Consider the following 24907-nt stretch of genomic DNA (forward strand, 5'->3'; position numbering starts at 1 on the left):
TCCACGCCTTGTGGTTGTCTTTCTGTGGACCCAGTGTTACTTTACAAGTCGTGGTTATGGCTTCCTTTACCGCCTTCCACCTCCTGTCAATGTCTCCTTCCCCCTCTCCATCCAGCTCTTGCAGGGCCTGGAACTTGTGTGATCTTGAAATTCTCTGCTGTTGTTGGGTCTCGTAGTAAGGCTGTGTTGATCCTTTGTCGCTGGCTTTTCTCCCCTGTCCAGTTTTTCCTTAGCTTCAGTTGAACTTTGGCAACCAGAAGGTGGTGGTCTGAAGCTACATCGGCACCTCTTCTGGCCCTTACGTCTTGGAGGGACCTCCTGAACTTCTTTGTGATGCATATATGGTCTATTTGGTTCTCGGTGGTGAGGTCCGGAGATACCCATGTGGCTTTGTGTACTCGTCTATGAGGGAAGACGCTTCCCCCGATGACAAGGTTGTTATTAGCACATAGGTCTGCAAATCTCTCTCCATTTTCGTTCATCTCTCCTAGACCATGCTGCCCCATGATTCTCTCATATCCTCTGTTGTCGCTTCCAATCTTTGCGTTGAGGTCTCCCATCACGATGATGATGTCTCTTCCTGAATATTTCTGGATGATGGTCTGCAGTCTGTTATAGAATTCCTCCTTGCTCCATCGCTGTCATTGGTTGGGGCATAGCACTGAATAATGTTTAGGTTTATCCTTTCCTTTTTTGTTCTGAAAGACGCTGCTATTGTTCTAGGCCCATGAGCCTCCCATCCCATGAGTGCTCTCTGTGCGGTCTTGGACAGCATAAATGCAACTCCCTGGGTATGGTGTGCGTTGTCCTCCTCATGGCCTGAGTACAGCAGCAGCTCTCCTGTGGCAAGCCTCTTCTGTCCGGAACCTGTCCATCTTGATTCGCTGATTCCGAGGATGGCAAGGTTGTACTTTTTCATCTCGGCGGCAACTTGTGCTGTCTTCCCAGCTTCGAACATGGTTCTTACGTTCCATGTGCCGAAGGTGGTGATAGCCCTGGTTGAAAGAATGGTATTCAGCAGAGTGGTTTCCAGATGCTTCCGGCTTTCACCACCCTGCGTCATAGTTCCTTCTGGTGGAGGACCATCTTCTCCTAGGGCCGTGATGTCTTGGTTTTCTCTTCTTGACGTATCTGTAACATGTGATTTTTTTTACGGGGTGGGGTTGTTAGCCCCACGCCCAACTCCCAACCTGGAGGGCCAGGTGTTGCCTTTCGTCTGTCCTCTACCCTAAAACCTGCCCGGCTTGGTAGAACCTGCCAGGGGTATGACCCCTGCCGGTATAGCCCTCAGGGTCATGGAGGAACACAAGCCTCCCCACCACGGCAAGGTAGCAACACAGGGAAGAGGCAGGCTGTGACCCCCCAAAGTAATCATATTTGAACTGGGGACCCCCACCCAGACAAGCAACAAAATGGTTCCACAGATACATATTGTGAAAATAGCCAATCTACAAGCTCGTTGTGAACTTGTAGATCGGCTATTTTCACCAGTTTGACCAGTTTTTATAGCATGGTTTGCTGATTACTTAATAATGGTATTTTTTCTTTTAGAGCCTTTGAGGTATTATAAGTCTTAAAAGTCCTTAAATTGTCACTTCACTGTCATCTGGGGTCCTCCCCCCCCAGAGGGATTGATTGATTGATTGAAGAAAGCTGTATTAACAGATTGGATAATTACAGAGAGAGGTTCCATATGGGTCTAGACCGCTAGAGATTAACGTTAACTTCCACATGTTGTTTCATTCACAAGTACACTGGACTGGAGGCTTGTTGTGCTGTAGTGATAACAACGTTAGCTAACCAGCTAATGCGAAGCTAACGTTATTCCCCCTCTCCTTGTTGCGCACAGCCGCACTTCCATCCGTTCGCCTTTTAAATCTAAATGTCCCTTACGTCTCCACTCTCCACCTAAGGTCCTCACTCGCCGCGCAGACGGCGCAGTATACACAGGAGAAGAGGAGAGCAAAGAGTCAAAAAAGGAGGGGAGGAGACCTGCCTGTCACCTCGCCTGTGTAATCTAAATAAACTGTGAAGTAAATAGAAATAAAGTGTACCAGTGTGGGCAAATGTCGACTCGGGATAGGTATTATTACTGTAATGTAGATGATACTCGGGGGGAACACCTTGTTCTTTTAAAGAAAACTTTTACACCAGTGTCGGTGTCTATGCGCGACAGATTTCAGTTGTGCACGAGAGCATTTGGCTGCACGGGCGCACGTTGGGGGAACATTGGTATCTACCCTAGGGGACACGGGGAGAACATGCAAACTCCACACAGAAAGGCCCTATCGCCAACCCCCGCCTCGGGTATGGGCACTGATGACGCGGAGGAGGGAACACGCCGCCAGTGCCCACAGCGTCCCCAGCGGGAATCGAACCCAGGACCTTCTAGCTTTGAGGCGACAGCACTACCAACTGTGCCACCGTGCCCCTTGATCAATGCTTTTTTAATCATAATTAATATTAATTTATACTTTTTATCAATGACTGATCAATTCTTGATAAAAAGCTTCTAATATATTATTTAGGCCACACAATCTATAAATCTCACACCGGTCGGTTCCACGTGCTGCACAAGGTGCCCTTTTTTCACTTGAGCACCTGCCCCCGCCACTGCGTTTGGATATAGAACAAACTAATACGTGAGTACTCTCCCAGTGCGCATTTCCGAACTCACCCAAGAAAACGATGTTCTAGTTTGTCAACTTGTGGATATTTAGAACATATGCTCTTTATAGATAGATATACTTCATTCTGGGAATTGCTGTTCTAAGAGACCATAGACAGATGATGTAATAACAGAGCTACATTAATTGTATACAGTATTCTAATTATCTGACTTCTCTCTCCAAACACATTACAAAGGGATCACTGAAAAAAGTTCAGACTTTCAATCAATTCATAATCATGACAAATAACAAAATTCAAATGATCAAAAAAGGTAAAAAAAAATATATATATATATATATGTAGGCCTGCAGGTTGGGGAACAAAGAAGGGCTTATAAGGAGGTGGGGGTAGTCTCTAGACATGGGGGGGGGGGGGGGGGGTTATTTTTATTTTTTTATAAATACCGTGGAATACCGAGGTATAGATTATCAATACCGGCACCGTACCGTACTGTAAAATCTCATACCGTGGCATGCCTAGTGTAGTACGTACCCAAACGCAGACGCTGCTGAAGTATACTGTGGACCCAGATACAGCGGGGGCGATGTTCCCGAACTTCTTCCTCCTCCAAGGCGGCAAGAATGATCAGGAGCCTCCGACGTCTCAGCTGAAGATCCATGATGTAATAACAGAGCTACATTAATTGTATACAGTATTCTAATTATCTGACTTCTCTCTCCCCCACTTTGTTTAGTTCTTTGTCTTCTGCCATGGACTGCTGCAGTTGGCTCTGATGTTAGTGTCTGGTTTTACGGCGGGTGGCATCCCCACCATAGAGAGACGCTATGGGTTCTCCAGCACGGAATCTGGCCTCCTGTCTGGTTTCAATGAGGTGAGCCCTAGTTATCTTATCTCCACACTTCACTAGCCCACACACCAATGAGAAGAATTGGTGTGTCAAACATTATTTGATTATTACGAGCAAGATGTCTTGGGACAGCACTCTCTGGCATTTCACATAAGGGATGTTTAGATATTGGCTTTTCCCCCCCAATGTCCGATTTTCCGATATTTGTCCAACTTTTAATTTCTGATTCCGATATCAACTGGGCATGGCCACGATTTTTTGATTTCCACGAGAGCAGACGTTTCGTGTATCTCAGCAGTTTTGACTGCGTAATTAACTGTGTATATTGTTTGCTATGTTGTTGACAATCTACTTGAAAACTCTGAAAACAATTATAATGAAATTAATGGCATAATAATACACAACTGTATTACATTTAACTTTGTAAGTGCTTTTATTTTTATGAATTAATTTATTTTTAACATAAATAAGGCTCTCATTTTTTCCACTTTTGTCCCTCATCTCAATATATATATATATATATATATATATATATATATTGTTCATTTCCACCACAGAAGCAAACTATCAAGCACTTTACTTTACTTATCACATAAAAGTGAAATATGCGACTATGCTGGCCTGGGCCTTTATAATATTATAATACACTATAGACTAGGCTACTCACCAAATGCAAATGGCGAGCCGTTCAGCAGGTGGTATGGAGCGCCGAAAGTTGGTGTCCTGCCTGGCTATACTTGGACCCACTCTTCTCAAGACCTCGTCGAACTGGTCGACGGTGATCCTGAACGCCGCTTGAAAGCGGTCTCGGTCCAGTCACTGCTCTTGGACCAGGGTGTAGTATAGGCATGCCGCGGTTTACCAAATTTTGGTAATACCGCGACAGGAACAGCCACGGTGTTGATACCGTGAGATTTCCGAGCATACGGTATTTTAATACAGCGTCGGTGGGCGGCGCATGCTGCGCATATGCAAAGCAACTCCACTCGCACATTAAGGCAAAACATTTATTTTCACCACACAGCTGCAGTAGATTGAAAAGTTGCTTCCTATCTTTGAGTTAGTGTTGCTGAAAGACAGCCAGATAGCATGCACAGATTGCACTACCTCTGCTACAGCGTACACTGGTACGCCATTAAAACGGCCATTAGGGGGAGCCATAGTACAGTGAAATACAGTGGGGAATATCTATTGATTCATTGATTGAATACTTTATTGGCAGAAATGTAATCAGTAGGGTACAGTCAAACACATTACAAAGGGATCACTGAAAAAAGTTCAGACTTTCAATCAATTCATAATCATGACAAATAACAAAATTCAAATGATCAAAAAAGGTAAAAAAAAATATATATATATATATATGTAGGCCTGCAGGTTGGGGAACAAAGAAGGGCTTATAAGGAGGTGGGGGTAGTCTCTAGACATGGGGGGGGGGGGGGGGGGGGTTATTTTTATTTTTTTATAAATACCGTGGAATACCGAGGTATAGATTATCAATACCGGCACCGTACCGTACTGTAAAATCTCATACCGTGGCATGCCTAGTGTAGTACGTACCCAAACGCAGACGCTGCTGAAGTATACTGTGGACCCAGATACAGCGGGGGCGATGTTCCCGAACTTCTTCCTCCTCCAAGGCGGCAAGAATGATCAGGAGCCTCCGACGTCTCAGCTGAAGATCCATGGTGTCGCTATGACAAGAGGGTTTAAACCCCCGCTATATATATGGAATATTTTCCCCGTGAAAATGTCACTGTTTTGTGATTGGTTTGCTGCGTTCCGCATCCTTGATGCACCATCGATAAACCAATCGCATAGATAGATGATATTTTCTTGAGGGAATAATTTGTATTGGTATTATCGCATGAATGTGTGTGTGTGTGTGTGTGTGTGTGTGTGAGAGAGAGATATAATGGCCCGTATATATACATGCCATATACCATATATACTGGCCCTATTAACTATTGATGTTAAGTAAACGATATCTCTCTCACTCATGCACACACCCCCCCCCACACACACACACACACGCCCGTTGCACTGGACTCCGTTCCGGTGATATTGATTATTAATTAAGTAATTAAAGTATGCCTAGCCTACTAGTTGGCACAATGTTTCACATCATCTGCTAATTAAAAGCAAACTTTAAATGTGCTGATGCTGTAGTGTAAACGGTGAGGGTCCGGGGGGGTGGTGGAGGAGCGGTCTCCTACTGCCACGATAGCCAGCCGAGGAGGGTCAGTGACAGACAGACAGCACCGCGATAGGGGCTCCCTTCCCCGGGAGACTTGGGACTGAATGTCCAGAAACCACACGTAAACATAAGCTGTTTCAATTGCTTTTACGACGTGCTGGATACAGTATATACTAAATCAATATTAACATTACATACAGAGCCGCTATTTAAAAAAATGCCCGGAGGGTTTCGCTCGAGAGGGGGAGAGGAGAGCAGAGTGGGGGGGAGATGAGCACTGAAGACGGGGGAGGATTGAGATCCGGTCCGTTATTTACAAACAAGTTTACCAAGATTATATTATTTATTCATCGATAAATAGGTTATGATGTAACTAAATATATAATTATTTCTCCTCTACAGTCGCTATTTTACATTTTAGACTTTCAAATGTGCATCTGCTCAAACTGCCTGTTTTCTTTTTCGTCTCAAAGCCAGTCCAGGCAGCTTGAGTGACAGGTACCTTGTACACGCCCACTTTCTAAAGTCGAAATGACTTTTGCTTTGCTTTTTTTTCTAACTTCTTTAGGTCTGAACGGGGCTATACACAGAAGCATTTCTTTGGAACTCAGACAATTCCTCTACAAGGTCATGTTCATGTCATGTCCGCAAATGGTCCACCCCCTTATACTACATCAGATCCTGCTTGTAGCTGAACCGGCATTCAGTTTCCCTTCTTGCCTACACAGAGCATACAATAAATATTTCTCATGACCTGACGAGGACGTAACTGAAGCATCGAAACGTTGTCGCTTTATTACTTGCACCATGTTAATAAAATAAGGGCTTAAACTGTCTGAGCTGGTCCAGTGCCTCCTGTAACCTGTCCTGCCTCTGAGATGCACCAGACTGGCCTGCCATATAGGCTAGAGGCAATCCCTTCTGAATAAATATTTCTCTTGTTGGGGCTGTGTCCTGGATGTAATGTGCAGGTGGGGAGCTTGTTGCTCATAATGTTTGTGAGTTTCTTGGGGAGCCGTGTTCACCGTCCCAAGTTCATCGGAGCAGGAGCTCTGATCTGCAGCCTGGCCTCCCTGCTCAATACTCTGCCTCACTTCCTGGGAGATCGCTACACATACACTGACCACGTCAGCTGTGAGTCGCACAGCACGCATGTTCACACATACATTACAGTGGTGTCACATGTTTACTTTACTGGAGCACTACAAATTTTCTGTGCTTTTACTTTTACTCCACTAGCCTACATCTCAGAGGCAAATATACTTTTACTCCACTACAATTATTTGAAAACATCAGTTACTAGTTACTTTATTATTACAAAAAACATACATTACCCACATCTGCCCGATGTATTCATGTTCTGGCTCTGGACAGTTCTATTCCATCTACCTGCTGTCTCTATCTCTCTCTCTCTGTGTTCAAACAGCAAACAGCTCTGGCCTCTGCCAAGCAGACAACGCCACAGTGTCACCCGATCAGGGTTGCACATCACAGGAAAGCACAGCAGAGCAGTGGATCTACCTTGTCCTGCTCATGGCTCAGCTACTGATGGGTGTTGGCACTGTTCCTATCCAGCCCTTTGGCATCTCCTACATTGATGACTTTGCCAGCAAGAAGGCCTCACCGATATACCTTGGTATGCGCTATTGTGCACAAAACAAATGTTGATTACTTGGAAGGGTAGATCAGTGATTAGACCCATAGAGGAAACCAAGGCAAACCTTGTAGGGAATATTGTGGGAGCCAGCCGCATGATAGATTCACAACAGAGTTTTTGATGCACAAACACAGGAACTGTTTTCTCCACTTTTTGTTACATTAGAGAAATAAAAAACACGGAAAACAAACAGTGACATTGTCATTTACAACAAGGTCACCTTTGTGTAGGCCTATATACATGTTTCTCTGTCAAAAGCAACTCAATTCTTACCCTTGGCTAGCCCCTCTCGGAACCCTCCATAAAGCTTTTATGAAATTTGGACTTTAAGCTTTAGGTAGGGTTCCTGGACATTACTACATTTTCGAATGCGGATGTTGGAACACGGACATAAACAAACTCCGCGTTAAGTCGATCTGCGCACTATGACGACGTTCTTTCTTGTGATGGCTTCTGAATGTGCGAACTATAAGTACCTATACATACCTCTGAGAATATCTCCTGTGTCGCGGAAGCCGTTAAGTATTTTTAATCCATGTTTGATTAAAAATGTTGCTTTGATTCTTCTTGTTTATTTACCGTTTATTGTACCACCTCCCGATGTGCGGTTGGCTTTGCCGGCTACGTCCCTGCCTCTGATCTGCTCCGTCATAGCTATAGCGCCACTAGCTAGCCAGATAGGCGGTACAATGAGGTGTCAATAAACAAGGTAGGAAGAAGCGACATTTCTAATCAAACATAGATTAAAAATACTTAACGGCTTCCGCGACACAGGAGATATTCTCAGAGGTATGTATAGGTACTTATAGTTCGCACATTCAGAATCCATCACAGGAAAAAACGTCGTAAAACTGCGCAGATTCATTTCTCCGAACGTGTTTACATGTATTTATGTGTGCATACCAGGTGGCAGCCGGCCCTGGACCAGGACCCCATGGTATAAAGTCTTAAAAATGTCAGAAACTTTACTACCATTGGGTTCTGCTTGTGGGGCTAACCCTTGGCTGTGGTTTCTCTTCTCTGTAGGTGTTCTTCTGGCAGTGAGTTCTTTTGGTCCGGCTCTTAGTTTCCTTGTGGGTGGCTTCACACTAAGATATTACGTGGACTTCGACAAGCTGTCGCCAGGTATGAGGTTATTTGTCATTATACGTGATAGCTGTTTGTAGATAGTTAGATAAGTATGAATATAAAGGTAGAGCCATATGAAATCCGTGTTAACGGAATCGCGGACGGAATCGCGGAAATGACCAATAAAACGGAATTGGAATAAAACGCGGAATATTGCGGAATTGGCCCTAATCTGGGCTGAAATTCAGTTTTCGGGAGAAAATGGAACATGATTCAGTGGTCAGCTTTGTTCAGAAATCAAGTGAAGACGGACGATTATTATGTGTTGTCATAAATGCGCAAAAAGTACAACAACCACTACACTCTCATTGAAAATCCGGTAGAGTACGGTTGTAAGGAGATGTATAGCTTAGCTGCGTGTGTCTGTAACACAGAGGAGTAGACACAGCACAGCAGCACGCTGCCTGCTCCTCCCTCCCTCCCAGTTCCACACACGGAGTAAAGATAGAGAGGAGTAGAGGTCCAGAGGACCAGGGCTTGGAGTAATACTAACCTTGTAACCATAAGCATTTTCATCTTGCATTAACAAAAATAAAATCCACACTGAGAGGGACAGAAGGTGTAACAGTGGTAGACCTACAAGGCTACATTAGCCAACGCTAGCTCCTATGCTAACGCTGCTAACTTACAGCAGCTGTAAAAGGTTATTTGATCGTGTGTGTGTGTGTGTGTGTGTGTGTGTGTGTGTGCGTGCGTGCGTGCGTGCGTGCGTGCGTGCGTGCGTGCGTGTGCGCGCGCATGCATGCATGCGAGCCAACTGAATGTTTTCTAAAAGGACAACTTTTTTCCCCCATCCTGACCAGCCTGTTATTATTATTGCATTTCGGCAATAATGTGCAATAACTAACTGCAAGCCAATGAAGAATGAACCAATCAGTAGCATTGTCAGTATTTGTCTTAATTTCTAATTAATATTTATTTAGTTGACAATAATTTAACTGTAGGCCAGTGTTTTGAGACATACAAAATTATGAGAAAATTTCAGTGGTGGAGTAAAAACAACAAGGTCACATGGCTTTGGGGAGTTTGGGCAGCAGATCTACAAGCTCTCAACATGTCATGCTGCAATGTGCTGTGGGCTTGTAGTAAGATCACCAATTTGGATATATAAACTGATTATTTTTCCCTGATTAAAAAAAAAAAAAGTTTTACGCCTCTGCCTGCACCTCATACAGCACTATGTTCCATATTCTGCTACAGCACATGTTTGCACTTTAATTCAATTAAAGCTGCATTTGATAGGGGAGTTGTTACTGAAAACGATGTTAAAAATTTGCATAAAAAGCAAAATACCGAATTCAGAAATATTAAAACGGAAAAAACTGAATTTGGGGAAAAATAAAACGGAAATGGGAGAAATAAATAATACGGAATTGGGAAAAAAATATATAAAGGAAGGAAGAAGTGGTTCACAGTGAAGCATAGGGGGGGGGATGTACACCAGTTAAATATTCTGATAATACACACAAAACATTATTACTCCTATTGACCCTGTCTGTCTATAGGCCTATGAAAAAATGGGACATTGTGAAACTCATGATCAAGTGCAACTCCACTCATTAACCAGCTGCATGGAATACTTATTGTGGCTGGAATCTTTTGGTTCTCAAAAATAAATGAATGTTTTCACCATTTTAAACCATATCCGTGGACATACAGTAACATTATGCAAAAACAAGGACATTTATATTTCATCTATCCGTCATCTGTCAGTGTGCTCATGTCAACAGGTATTATCTTGAGATGGACTCAAATCCTCCATCAGTCTATGATTCAGCTATTTATTATGGTAGACACTAGAGGGCAGTGCTGCATATTGAATGGCTGCCGAAGTTACAAGATTTGACCTATTTGTAAAGCATAAACAGTACAGTAAAATATGTTTCCAAACTTTTGAGGAGGGATAGTTAATGCAGTAACAGGAACATGATTCAGCATTAGATTTGTTTTTCTTTACATTTTGTGGGTATCAATTTGTTCAAAGATGGATGGACTGTTATCTATTTTTGAGACAGAAATGCACTCAATGGAGACAAACAGTTTGCTGGATGCTGACTTGGCACTAAAGGAAAGGTCATGGTGGTATCACAAATAGGTTTCTGCCTTCTGGGATCATGAAAGTGCACAAAAGGTTTCATGGCAATCTGGCAAACCTTTCTGTACAGACAAGCAAACAGACGGATGTACTGTAATAAGATTGTTTAGTTGTTTTCATCGATTCTTTAGTGGTTCTCTGTTGTCTCCAGATGAGATCCAATTGGACCCTACAGATCAGCGCTTCGTAGGAGCCTGGTGGCTGGGCTTCTTAGGATCTGCCATCCTCCTCTTCATCACAGCGCTGCCCTACATGTTCTTCCCCAGGGAGATGCCCAAAAAGGTGTAGTATAGTGTGTGCGTGAATGCATGAATGCGTGCGTGTGTGTGTGTGTGTGTGTGTGTGTGTGTGTGTGTGTGTGTGTGTGTGTGTGTGTTTGTGTGCGTAAAACCACTGTGTCATCTCTGTTTCCTTTGTTCAGGATGGTGATGAGGATGATGACCCAACAACGGAGAAGGAGCAGCCAGCAGGCCCGGAGCAGGAACAAACCCTCACTCAGTTCCTCAAAAGTGAGACTTGCAATTTACCTGTTGAGTCTGTTGCAGGGTACAGGTGACTCCACAGGGCATGATGATTGCACCAAATTAATTCTAGATTATCTCTTTTTAATTTAGCATCTCCACCAGGCCAAAGGCCAGGGACTGAGATAATGTGTGCACTCCTGTGCGTGCGTGCATGCACACTTAGATGCCTATTTAATATGAGACATAGACATCAAGTGGGGGGAAATGTCCGCAGTTATCAAAGCCGTAAATCATCTTTAAATTATTATATTAAATTATTATTGGTAAGCGGGGGCTTAAGGACATGATTTCTCCACACTTCTCCTAATAGGCTTGGGCCCCAGAAAGGTTTTCAGAAATGTTAGGATAGCTGTGAATAGACTACAGTATAGATAAGAGTCTTTATGAGAAAATAATGTTTTCATAACCTCTTTCCCTTTCTCTTGCTTCGTCTTTCACATTCTTCCCTTTCCCTTCTCCTCTTCCCATCAATTTAAGTACTTTTTCCTTTCTGCTCATCCTCATCCAATTTCTTATCCTTACCTCCACTAGGTTTCCCTCGCATCGCCTTGAGGACGTTCCGAAGCCCCGTCTTCCTGTTGGTAGTGTTTGCCCAAGTGTGCATGGCAGCGATGGTGGTCGGCTTTGCCGTCTTCATGGGAAAGTTCATTGGGAAACAGTTCAGCCTGTCTTTCTCTTTCGCCAACATGATGATAGGTGAGCTAGCGCTGCACTTAATTTTGAAGTAGTCTGCATGAAATGGGCCTTCTTTTCCCCAATTTTCTCCAGCTAGGCGTTGACTAATTTGTTCTCCAATTAGACTTATTTCCGCGTACAAGTGTATGGGGGGCCAGCTAGGCGTTGACTAATTTGTTCTCCAATTAGACTTATTTCCGTGTACAAGTGTATGGGGTGAAAGGCGGGACAGCTGCTTTATTGTATGCTCATTTTCAGAGCTTGCGAAGTACATGCTGTTAATAGGCAGAAGTATTTGAAAACTGTGGGAGCCATCACATCAGGTTGCATTTGCACCTGGGTATTTAATGCAGGTAGTATCATATACAGACATAGACATGTACATGTACTTTGTTCCACGCAGGTGGAGTCGTTATTCCATTTGCTGTGCTGGGCATCTTGCTGGGTGGAGGTCTGATGCGGAAGTTGAATCTATCTTTGACTGGCGCTGGCAAGCTGTGTTCTGCAGTCGTACTGCTGGCCGTGTGCACGGCTATCCCGCTACTAATGATTGGCTGCCCCACACAGACAGTTGGTGGCGTATTCCCCCAGTAAAGTATTTATGGAGGATTACATGGTTGCTTTCTGTATGTTGCCCTTGGTTCAAGATCTGTGTATGTGCGTGTGTGAGTGGGTGGGTGTGAGAGAGTACACACAGACTGACACAGTACATGCATGTTTTCGTATATTTGAAACAGCAGGAAGCAATTGCCACATTGCTGATGTTCTGTTGTCCTACTAATGTGTGTTTGTATTTGTTTCTTTAGCAATGATCCCATGTTATGTAATGCTGACTGTGCATGTCCTAAGGAGGCATTCAACCCAGTATGTGGCTCAGATGGAGTAGAATTCAGGTCCCCCTGTCATGCGGGCTGTCAGTCTATGGAGATGGATGACATGAAAGTTATGGTAGGTGCTTGCTTTGCAAGAGGAGAGGGAAACAGGAAGGAAACATGTGTGGCAATTTTCCATTTAGGTCTTTAGCAGACACTCTTACAAAGTGCAAGGTAAAATTAAACCGGCACAAACCATTGTCAACAAATGACAGGGAAGATTGTTTGCAAACTTAATGGACCCATGATCATTACGAGATCTGATTGGTTAAAAAGGTTATAAATAACAGACAGTGGGAACACGTTGAATTTGTTCCAACATATTACATAAATGTCCCTTACAAACATCAGTGGTATTGCTGAACAAGCTAAAAAGAGAATAGTGTCGTGGAAATAGACCAATTGGTAGTTGGTACAGTTGTTAATGACAGCAACGGAGCTGTTAATGACAGCAACAGGAGCTGTGGAAATACAACTGATGTGAAGTTAAACACTCAATGGTTCACAATACAGTTAGATTCTTTTTTTTTAAACAGATTGGCATTCTAAAAGTACTATTATAACCCCTCTACTACAAAGTAACTAGGATAACAGGTTCTGCTTCAGCTGTTTTTGCAGTTCTTCTTATCGTGTCCACAATACAGTTAGTTACAATACACGCTAGATGTGGTTCAGCCACAGCTGAACACATTGCTGTCCCTTTTCGTTGAACTCTGCCAAGTCCGTTGCTGTGCAGGGATGTTCCAGCAGGGGGCATGTGAGGAGGTGTTGCATGGTCTGCGGCTCAGTGCCACAGTCACACACAATGTCCTCGTCATCAGAAAAACCCCATTTTACGAGAGTGGCTTTTGCTCGCCCAACACCAGATCTTAGTCTATTAAGGCATTTCCACACTGCGTATGTTGAGTCTGCTCCAGGGGGTAGTGCCTCGCTAGCCTTTAGCTCCATCGTTGTAGCTGGTGGGAGATTGCCAGTCCTTTCTTCCCACTGAGTGACTCTCTCACTACTTATGCTCGGTGTTCCGAGCAGAGGGGTGCTATTCAGGAAGTTTTTCCTGGATTTAAGACGGCTTTTGGCTGGCACATGGCCGAAGAGAGGGTGTCTTTCGTCGGTAGACTGTTGTAGCCGCTCTTTTCTGCTTGCTGCATTCCGTCGTATCTCTGGTGGGGCTATGCCTGCCAGGATGTACAAACGGTCTGTGGGTGTAGGTTTCAGACAGCCTGTGATAAGGCGGCAGCTAGCATTAAGGGCGGGGTCCACCTTCTTGGCATGGGCAGATCGCTCCCACACTTGGCAGGCATACTCAGCAGCTGAGTAGCAGAGCGCTAGTGCGGTTGACTTAATAGTCTGTGGGTTAGCACCCCAGGTTGTGCCAGTGAGCTTGCGGATTATGTTGTTCCTCGCACTCACTTTACACTTGGTCTTCTCTGTGTGGGTCTTAAAAGAGAGACATCTATCCAGGGTTACCCCTAGGTAGACAGGGTGCTCACAGTGTTCAAGGGGGGTTCCTGACCAGCTGACCTTCAGTTGGCGCTTGGCTTCACAATTTCGCAGGTGGAAGGCACACACCTGAGTCTTAGATGGGTTTGCACGTAGGTGGTTCTCTTCATAGTAGGGTGTTAGCTCTGCCAGAGCATTAGAGAGTCTGTCTTCCACAACTTTGAAGTTAGTGGCTTGTGCAGCTATGCCGAGATCATCTGCATAGATGTAGCGCTGAGTGTCTGCACTTTTTGGTTGGTCGTTGGTGTAGATGTTAAAGAGAAGTGGTGCAAGCACACTTCCCTGTGGAAGGCCATTCTTGAGTCTTCGCCACCTGCTTTTCTTTCCTCCTAGTTCAACATAGAAGTGCCTGTTTTCAAGCATGCTTTCAATCAGCTCTGTCAGACAGATGTCTCTTGTGGTCTCCAGGATCTTGCTGAGGAGGCGTCTGTGGTTGACTGTGTCATAGGCAGCTGAGAGGTCGACAAACACCACACCGGTTACCATCCCTTCCTCATAACCGTCTTCGATGTGCTGAGTAAGGTTGAGTACTTGGCTAGTTGTCGACTTGCCAGGGCGGAAACCTGCTTGTTCAGGGATGAGGTGTTTGTCAACAAAGGAGCCAATTCTGTTGAGGATCAGACGTTCAAAGAGCTTGTAGGTGTGACTCAAAAGTGAGATTGGTCTGAAGTTCTTGGGAGCGGATGGATCTTTCCCCGGTTTCAGCAGTGCTATAATGTGGGCTTTTTTCCAGATGTTAGGGAGCTTGTGTGTTGATAAGCACTCATTGTAGAGCTGTAGAAGCCACGTCTTTGCCTTGAGACCGAAGTGCTTGATCTGTTCTGTTGCGATGTTATCCAGTCCAATTGCCTTTCCTGGTTTGAGGATAGAGATTCCCTCTTCCAGCTCTTCCATGGTAAGCTGTCTTGTAAAAGCAGGGTCCTCGGTGTATTGCTTGCGGTTCAGCTTGGTCTTTTTCCCTCTCTTTCTACTCTTTCCATTTTCGAGCAATTGGTTGGCAACTTGGTTGGCAGTGACTTTTGGGTGCTGAGGAGCTGCTTTAGGATCGCCCCGTAGCTTGTGAATAAGTGTCCATGCTTTCTTGCTGTTTTTTGACATGTCTGTGGACTCAATAAGAGCGTTCCAGGTCTTGCTTCGCTCTTCGGCAATGCTTTCCATCACCTTCTCGCCTTGGACAGTTGTTTCATCTGAGAAGGGATCTGCTTCAAACATGCTGACGTAGTTGTCATAGAGTCCTGCACAGTCTTTTGAAAGTCCTGGTATATATTCAACTCTACAGCCTCGTGGGATGTATTTCCGAGCAGTTTTCAGCACCAGGTTAGCAAATTGATCGTAGCTCTTGCTAGCTGGTATTATATTTCCGATCTTCTCTTCCAGCCCATTGGTGAAACCTTTCCAGTCTGCTTTCTTGTAGTTGAAACGCCTTTTAAAGGGCACGATGGTTGGGACTACAGCTGCATTGATTAGGATCCCAATGGGACGGTGTTGGGTTGATGGAATAGGGTCCAGCACAGTTTTTTTACACAGTCCAACGATGTTACTTGTGACCATGGTGAGATCTGGGTTGTAGCCACGTTTCCAGCGAGCACTGAAGAATGAGTGTGGTAGCTTGGGGTCATGGATAAGACTTAGCTGGTTAGTATCCATCCAGTCCTCTACTGCTTCTCCATCCTTGTTCATTTCAGAGTAGCCCCACTGGGTACTGTGGCTGTTGAAGTCACCAATTATGATCTGTGGTTTACTGTGCACTTTAGGGATTGGCTGGGGAAATATGAAGTCTACAGGTGGTGGTTTATAGACAGATGTTATTACAACACTGCTTAACTCAGCAGACAGGACTTCGATATCATGGTCATCTGACATGTCTGTATCTTCTATAGTTAGGCCTGTTTTTACAAATATAGCACTGCCGTACTGCCGGTGAGGTCGCTCAATGGCCAGGACCATTCCTGGTATAGTGGGGCGGTTATTTTCACTCCCTCTGTGCGTCTCTTGCAAGCAGAGAACATCACATTGTTGCTTGCTGCATAGATCGGCTAGGATGGTTTGTTTTGCAGAGGAGAACCCTTCAATGTTCACAGATATGACTGTCAGTGCCGGTTTTGAGGAGGTCCCTCGTTTTCGACGTTGATCTTTGTGTCTATCTCCAGGCATGATGTTTTCTCTTGGGTGTTCTGTAGCTTTGTGGCTTGTAGGTTGCAGCTTTGGCGTAGCTTGTGGCTGTTGTGGTCTTGTAACTGTTGCTTGTAGTGGTGAAAGGATTAGCAGTATCTTGTCGATCTAGTCGATCTTGTTGATCTTGTCGATCTCGCCGATCTCGTTGATCTCGTCAATACTCCTAGGGCCGCGACGTGGACGCTCCTTCCATGACCCCAGTGACTTGTTCCAAAGCAAAAACCTGAATGCTGCGTTGATTAAAGCACTTGGACCAGCTTAAAACTGCAAATTTTGAAGTGAAACTTCAAAAAAGAATATAGTGTTTTTGACATGTTTTTTTTTACTCTCTCCACAGAACTATACATCATGCAGGTGTGTGGACGAAGGCCATGCGATGCCAAGGGCTTGTCTTGGTGACTGCACCCACCTCCTCCCTGTCTTCATGGCGCTAGCCGCTGTCACCTGCTTCCTTGCCTCCACCGCCCATACACCCTCCTTCATGATGATACTCAGGTAGACAGATGGAGAGACAGATGGAGAGACACACGTGCACACACGTTGCACGCACGCACACACACACACACACACACACACACACACACACACACACACACACACACACACACACACACCATGACATAACACAGATTATTTTCCATTATCCCTTTTTTTCAGAACAACTATGATAGCAGGATGTGTCAATGCAGTTGTTTCAAATTCAAATGGTGCTACCATGGCTGCAATGGAAACACTACAAGAGATGGACTAACACGTGCACATGCTCCCTCTTAAAACACACCAAGAAACACACAAGTATACTCTCTCTCTCTCCCTCTCTCTCTCTCTCTCTCTCTCTCTCTCTCTCTCTCTCTCTCTCTCAGGATAGTACCTCCAGAAGATAAGTCCTTTGCAATTGGAGTCCAGCACTTTCTTTGGAGGGTCTTGGGTGAGTCCATCACACAACACAAAATTAACCCTCACAGGTCAATATTTACACAGTTAAACCAACAGTATTTTTCTGTGAAGGTTTAAAGGGCCTAATTCAATTTATCTTGATTTTTGGTCACACACACAACTCTCTCTATAAAGCGTTCTTGCCAGGCCCGGTGTTGTATGGTAGTGTCATAGACACCACCTGCATCCTGTGGGGTGAGAGGTGTGGCCAGAGGACTTCCTGTCTCTACTACGACATGACCAACTTCAGACAGAGGCAAGTACACTACCTCCCAAGCAGGGTTGTCAATACATCAGCTGATGGTAAAAACTGTCCTAGTCCCCACCCACTCACCCACCCATCCATCCATCCATCCATCCATCTTCAACAGTGTAGCAGGTCCCGTAGCAGACCCCAGACTTCCAGAAACATGACTTTCACCAAATTGGGTACAAATGATCTCTGAAGTCATGTAACAGTGACCGTCAAACAGGGTCAGCTCCGGATGGCTGAGCTTCTCACCTTATCTCAACTCTAACCCTACACACACACACACACACACACACACACACACACACACACACCAAAAGTGATTTTAACGTTTGTGTCGACAAGCCGCATCCAAGGCCTAAAAAGGCCTAAAAAGCACTCAAAAGCGACAACAAACCTAGATACCTCATTCGCCACTGCAGTTCATTGGAGCGACGTATGTATTTTATGGAGGCCGCCATTTTGAACTCCAATATGGTGGAGGCACGGCCCCCCTTTCACTCAAAGTGACTACTGGCCAATCACAGCACGTCTTTTCCCGGTCTTGGAAGTGATGTCACTGAGGAGGAAGTAATGATTCTGACAAGCCTTCGAAAAAGACGTGCTCTGATTGGCCAGTAGTGACTTTGAGTGGCAGCGACAGTGTGCTGTGCCTGCTATATTAGAGCTCAAAATGGCAGCCATACGAATGATATGATACACATGCACCGTCTACCTTTAACGATTTGGTTATCATTTCCCCGTAGAGTGCAGGCTTACAGCAGCTTTTGAGGATTTGTTCCCAGTATGGTATTAACTTTAATATTAAAGGACCACTTCACCACTTTTCAACCTATCTTCATATACTAGATCCTCACTAATAATCATGATAAAATGGCACAATTTTTTTCTACTCAGTCTGTGTCTCATAGTGGGCAGTTTAGAAAGTGTCTTCCAGTGACATCATCATTGAGCAGATTTTTTTTAAACAAAAATGTTTAGATTTTCATTATCGTGAGAACGATGGCTTCCATTTTCTTTTCAGGACTAGAAAGCCTGCCGTTTCTATTAGCTCGGATTCCTAATCGATGATGTCACTGGAAGACGGTTTCTGAACTGCCCACAGCCCTCCTATGAGACACAGACTGAGTAAAAAATAATTGCGCCATTTTTTCATGATTATTAGTGAGGACCTATTATATGAAGATAGGTTGAAAAGTGTTCCTTTAAGTATAATGCCAAGAAGAGTAGCATCCTGATTGTGCGAAGTAAAGAGGATCCTAACTTTATTCTCAGTGCTAACATTCTCCTTGTCTGCAGAGATTAAGTACCTCAGGCACTATATCTTTGATGACCTCACACATGATAAAGACATTCATAGACAAAGGCGCAAACTGTATGCCCAGGCAAACATTTTAATGAGGAAATGGCATAATTGCTCTTCAGATGTCATGGTGTGGTAACTCAGATACTGGTCTCAGGATGCCATCCGTCGGAAATGATGCATTCAGAACGTCAGGGTGTAAAAGTTATAACAAGGATATTTATTTCCATATAATAAAAAGGTTAACATGGTTTTCCAAAAATCAGAAAGGAGGGATAAAAATGGGGAAAGGGGAACACAAGAATATGAGTACTTCACGACACGCCACGAACAAGCAATAACTGTCCTTTGTTCTATCATGTGTATATATTTGATAGGGGTGGTCACCCACGTTTGGGCTTTTAGCCAATAAGATCCTCCTACAGAATCTCATGTCCAACTTTCTATTACACGTGAATATACTTTTACATGCAACTTTAGATTTTACCCAACCAAATCAGAGCACGGCTCTTACAACCCAATTGTTTACACTTTCCCAACACATGTCAAGGCCTCTTATTACACGTGACTTGCGTGCGCGTGCAAACACAAGTGTCCATGTATGGCGTGCCCGATTGTGTGAGCGTCTAAGACAAGGAACACACAATTTCACTCCGGACCGATAGAAACCAGATGGTCTCAGTGTCATGTTATTTAGTCCCCCACATTCCTGAATAGACCTCCTCATATCAGCTCTTAGGAGACCCTCTCAACTTTACAATTGGACTGTGCTTTTATGTCTTAAACGGCAAACAATAATTGTGAAGTATAGAACATAATCAATACTTTTGTGAAACACATGAGGGTTGGTATGTGTGTATGTATTTGTGTGTGTAGGTGTGTGTATATGTGAAAGTGTGTGTGTGTCTGTGTCTGTGTATGTGCGTGCCTGTGTGTATGCGTGTGTATGTGAGTATGTGTAAGCATCATTAGCTGGTCGATCAGATTTGTGTGTGTGTTTACAAATTACACTACAATGGTATCACTGTTTAAAGCTTTCTGTACACCGTTGTATACTGCTCACCTGTGGAGTAACTACAAGGTGAGTAGCATGCATAAACTTAAGGTTGCATATAATGATGCATTACGATTACTAGTGAGGGTACCAAGATGGCACAGTGCCAATCAGCTGTCAAGCCCTTCTAAGAAACGTAATGTACAAATTCATGTGTCGACTAGAGGAGTCTGACAACTGTGTCATCAGGTTGTGTGCATATGCACTGTGTATGTATGTATGTATATTTTAATTTTTCTATTTTTTTTATTTTTTTATTATTTACTGTCTTTTGTTCCTCTGTATGTGATCTGGACCGTGAGTCTGTAATAAAGATTGAATTGAGTGGCATTGTACTGTGCTGCTGCTCCGTAGGTTCTTGGGCACTCTGCTCAGCTTCATCATTGGAGGGCTGATCTTCTTCGTGCTGTCCATGCTGGTCGTCCGGAGGCAGACAAGAGAAGAGGACCCCTATGAGCTAAAGGAAACACAAATGTAACATTTATTTTTAAACGTGTTCATCAAATGTGTTACGTTATGTGTTAAATACATTTGATGAATGCTTTTGATACATGTATAATGCACTTTCTAAATGTATTTAAATACATTTGACGAATGAAAATACATTAACAGATATTATTGATTAGATGTACATTACTGTATAAATTTATGCATTTGATCAATGCATGACATATATATTTTACAAAATGGGCATTAGTGCACAAATGTATTCGTATTTATTTCCTTTGGAGCAAATTAATGTCTTTCACCATCAAATTGACAGCTTTTTTTCTGAGAGTCCGGTATAGGGAAATAACACTTGACTATGTATGCACAATGGGGATGGCTCCAGGGGCAGCCACTGCCCGTCCACCTAGTGGTGGACAGCACCTAATTACACATTTACTTGAGTGACTGTCTGTACTTAAGTACGTTTTGGAGTATCTGTACTTTACTAGAGTATTAGAGTACTAGAGTATATTTGGATACTTATGACCAGGGCCGCCTTAATGTAAGCGCTTTAGGTGCTGCAGGGCACCAACCTGGGTTGCCAAACGGCAGGAGAAAGTGAAAAAGTCTCCACTCGACAAATGTCCATGCTGCACCCTACTTCCTTGATAGTAGTTATTCTGGGGTCAATAAAGGTGTACATTATATATAAAAATATGAATTCGAAAGCAGACTGACTGTCAGTGTCTCACTATTTTCACTTGTATTTGGGTTTCCATTTTTCTATACCATGATGGGAGCCTAGATTGAAAAAGCCATTTCCAACATGTAAACACTAAGGCCCTCATTTATCAACCGTGTGTACGCCTAAATATGGGTGCACACCGAAATTACCGACATTTTCGGCATTTAACATTTCCGCCAAAGCTTGAAATTGAACTTGACAAAACTCACGTCTGGTCGGGAGCTGTCGTACGTTTTGTCCTCACCTGTTTTTCTGTCGTAGAACAGCGGAGCAGCATTGTTTGACCAGCTGAGAGGCTGTCACAGGCATCTAAACATACTGTATGTTTTCACTCCTAAAATGTCCTAAAAGCATAAAGCATGTCATATATGAAATTGGTAGGATATTATCATATTTCCAAGTGTGCAAGCTTATTAAAAACAATGCTGCAAGTCATGCTTAAGCCATTTAAACAGTGTTTTGCATGAGCGCATACCGGTAGCCCCCCCCCCCCCATGATATATCGAGAGGCATTTGCAGTGCCAGCTTTTAGCTTTTCTTTTCGCAGATAAGTAAGTCTACAGCCACGTCCTTTTAATTAAGGATAAACCTGACGCACTCGAATGCCACTAAATGTGACATGCCGACAGTGCCGAGGCAGCAAAGTGGGGACCGCATCTTTTCTTTTTTTCCCCGTCATATGGAAATCACGGGGTGCCAACTTAATTCACGGCCCTCCACCACTACAGCCTACCACCAGTACCACATAAGGTTTAGGCTGCGAGGCATGGAGCCTAATATACAGTAGGCTAATGTCATAAACGTGCATGCAGGTCACGACAGTGACAGACAGAACAGGAGCGGAGGAGGAGATGCAGAGTTGCAAAACAGCATTTGTCACGGGCTGAAACTCATTCCAATGACGTGAGCAATGATATTTAATTAATGCTTCACATAATCACAGGTTCAGGTTTTCGTTCACTAATATTGTTGTATATTAAATGAATAAACAAGATTACCAAGATTATATTATTTATTCATCGATAAATAGGTTATGATGTAACTAAATATATAATTATTTCTCCTCTACAGTCGCTATTTTACATTTTAGACTTTCAAATGCGCATCTGCTCAAACTGCCTGTTTTCTTCCTCGTCTTAAAGCCAGTCCAGGCAGCTTGAGTGACAGGTAGGCTACCTTGTACACGCCCACTTTCTGGGAAAAAAAGCTGCGTCGAAATGAGTTTTGCTTTGCTTTTTTTTCCAGCTTCTTTAGGTCTGAACGGGGCTTAAAGCTCCATTCACACCAAAGAAGCTAGCTTCTGCTTTAGCTTCGTGGTCCCATGTTATCTCTATGCAGAGCAGCTTTTGCGTTTTGAAGCTTGGAATGAACAGCTTTTTATTTTTCAAAAGGTGAAAGTTTTGCACTTTTTACAATCTGAAGAAAAAGTTTGCACTTTATTCATCCCAGATTCAGGAATTCAATCATTCTTTGTTCAAGAAGAAGCACTTTATTCCTAGTTGGGGGGAAAAAAATCAAATTGCAAAAAAATATATATATTTCAAATATATGCTGCAACCTTTCCCAGGTCTGCCAGCCATTCCTGCACAGAGGGTCCCCCCAATGTTTTCCAGCCCCTCATTATGTTCTGCTTTCCCACCATATTACTGGTCTGGATCCATTCTGCATCAAATCTCTTACAATTACAGGGTCACCTAACCTTAGAGCAGGGGTGTCAAACTCGTTTTCAGGGGTGTCAAACTCGTTTTTCAAACTCGTGTTCTGAAAATAACAAACACAAAACAAAATGCAAGCACAATCATTAAATTGCACACAGTTTAACTAGTCTTCTTCTTGGTTACATTACATTTTATTATATTCTAATTAGTTTAAAAAAAATGCTTACCTATGTTTTCTGACCAGATGTCTGACACCGTTTTCCCGTTACAAGTATGTCTGGTTTTAGGTCCTGTGCTGAGGCAATCCATAGAACAGCATGGAGGTTTTCATCAGTGATGCGAGATCTGTGCTTGTTTTTGTTTGAATTCATTATTGAAAACAACTGTTCGCTCAGGTAGGTGCTCCCAAACATAGAGAGAACACGGACAGCATGAAGTCGAAGCTGTGGCATCAAAGCAGAAGCTAAAAGTCCTGCATTGCAGCATCCTGTAACTTTGCTCTCAAGCCACTGTCCCTTTGAAGCTCAATTAACTTCATCTGAAGGTGTCGGGGTGCAGTGTCGATGACAGTGGTGAAAGGACTGGCAAAGAGGACAAAGCCAGTGTGCTGTGCTCTGAAGTCAGAGAAGCGCCGATCAAACTCATTCCTTATCAGGCTCAGTTTGGTAGCCAACTCAGCACATGAAAAAGTAAGGGGAAATGAGGCTGAGATTCTCTGACAAACAGGAAAGTTACCAAGATCGTCGTGTTTCACTTGGCACATCCATAGGACCAGTTTACACTGGAAAGCCGTGATCGTGTCGGACATCTGTGTGATGACTTGTTTGCGTCCCTGCAGCTTCTGATTCAGTTTGGCGAGATGCTGGGTTATATACACAACATAGCAAAGTCACACAGCCACTGTTCATCTGACAGTTCAGGCAAGGGTTTTCCCTTACGCTGCATGAAAACAGCAATGTCTTCCCTGAGCTCAAAAAATATTTTGAGGACTTTGCTCCTATTCAGCCACCGAACTTCTGTATGGTACGGCACATCTCCGTGCTCCGAGTCCATCTCCTGCAAAAACTGACGGAACTGACGATGATTCAGGCCACGAGCGCGAATGAAGTTCACTGTTTTCATGACCGTGGTCACTATGCCATCCATCCTCAGCACCTTCCCACACAAAGCTTCTTGATGGATAATGCAATGATACGTTATCAGAGGCGTGTGGCAGTTCATTTCTTGCATTTTACCCTTCATTAGTCCAACTAAGCCCCTGTTTCCTCCACACATTTCGGGTGCTCCGTCTGTAGTTAATCCCACCAGGTTTTCCCAGGGCAATCCATTTTTACTCACGGACATCTCCACCGCATCAAAAATGTCCTGTCCCGTTGTGGTCCCATGCAAAGCAGCCACATCCAACAGCTCCTCAGTGACAGTGAGGTCCGACTTCACGCCTCTGATAAAAATTGCTAACTGCGCTGTATCCGTGATATCTGTGCTTTCATCAACAGCTAATGAAAAAGCTATGTAGCTGCGTGTCCGGCTGTGTTGAAAGATTTCCTGCTATTTCCTGCTATTTCCTTAATACATCCTTAACTCGGTCCTCGCGGTGCTCCAGAGGCTCCACCACCTCCCAGGCAGCTCGCACGCGGTCCTCGACCCCCGCTCGGGCTCGGGCTCAGCGCTCCACGACCACCACCACCCAGGCCTCGCCTGCAGGGCCACCCGCTCGGGCTCAGCGCTCCACCACCACCACCGGCTGCTGCTCACCACCACCGGCTGCTGTTCACCACCACCGGCTGCTGTTCCACCAGACGGCGAGGTGCCCTCTACCTCGGCTTCTGCTCCTGGTTCTGCAAGAACCAGAGTTCGGCGAGCCTCGGAGGCTGCCCCCATGGCTGACCGGGACGCCCGGGTAGAAGTTATTTCAGCTGAGGTCTTGCAGAACCAGGAGCATTTGCTGAGGGCGGTGGAGAGGGTTGCGTCTGTCGTGGAGGAGGGTGTGAGGGCGGTGCAGAGGGGTGTGGGGATTCTAGACAGGATCGCCACAGCCCTCGAATCCATAGCCACTGCCAGGAGGAGAAATGAATAAATAAAACTATAATTAAATGTTGAATTTGCTTCATGTGTCTACTTCAAGGTTATTATAGTTAACTAAAACTAACGAAGTAACAAACTGAAGGGGAAAACTAATTACAACGAAAACAAAACGGATACGAAACTGTATATTGTGTAACTATTTCCAT

General features: G+C 44.2%; 1 protein-coding gene across 1 annotated transcript; it reads left to right on the forward strand.

Moving 5' to 3' along the window:
• Positions 1 to 1265: 1265 nt before the first annotated feature.
• Positions 1266 to 24753, forward strand: LOC308322120 (solute carrier organic anion transporter family member 2A1-like; the record flags this gene model as incomplete). The annotated part of the gene is made up of 14 exons (XM_080773315.1): positions 1266 to 1328; positions 3365 to 3502; positions 6647 to 6809; positions 7102 to 7311; positions 8359 to 8457; positions 10707 to 10837; positions 10977 to 11064; positions 11611 to 11775; positions 12158 to 12344; positions 12561 to 12702; positions 16639 to 16796; positions 17165 to 17229; positions 17373 to 17497; positions 24280 to 24753. 14 exons carry the CDS (start codon positions 1266 to 1268, stop codon positions 24751 to 24753), a joined length of 2208 nt encoding a protein of 735 aa, XP_080629441.1.
• Positions 24754 to 24907: the final 154 nt, after the last annotated feature.

This window comes from Protomyctophum bolini, assembly GCF_963924005.1.
Source record: "Protomyctophum bolini genome assembly, chromosome: 10".
NCBI classification, from domain to species: Eukaryota; Metazoa; Chordata; class Actinopteri; order Myctophiformes; family Myctophidae; genus Protomyctophum; species Protomyctophum bolini.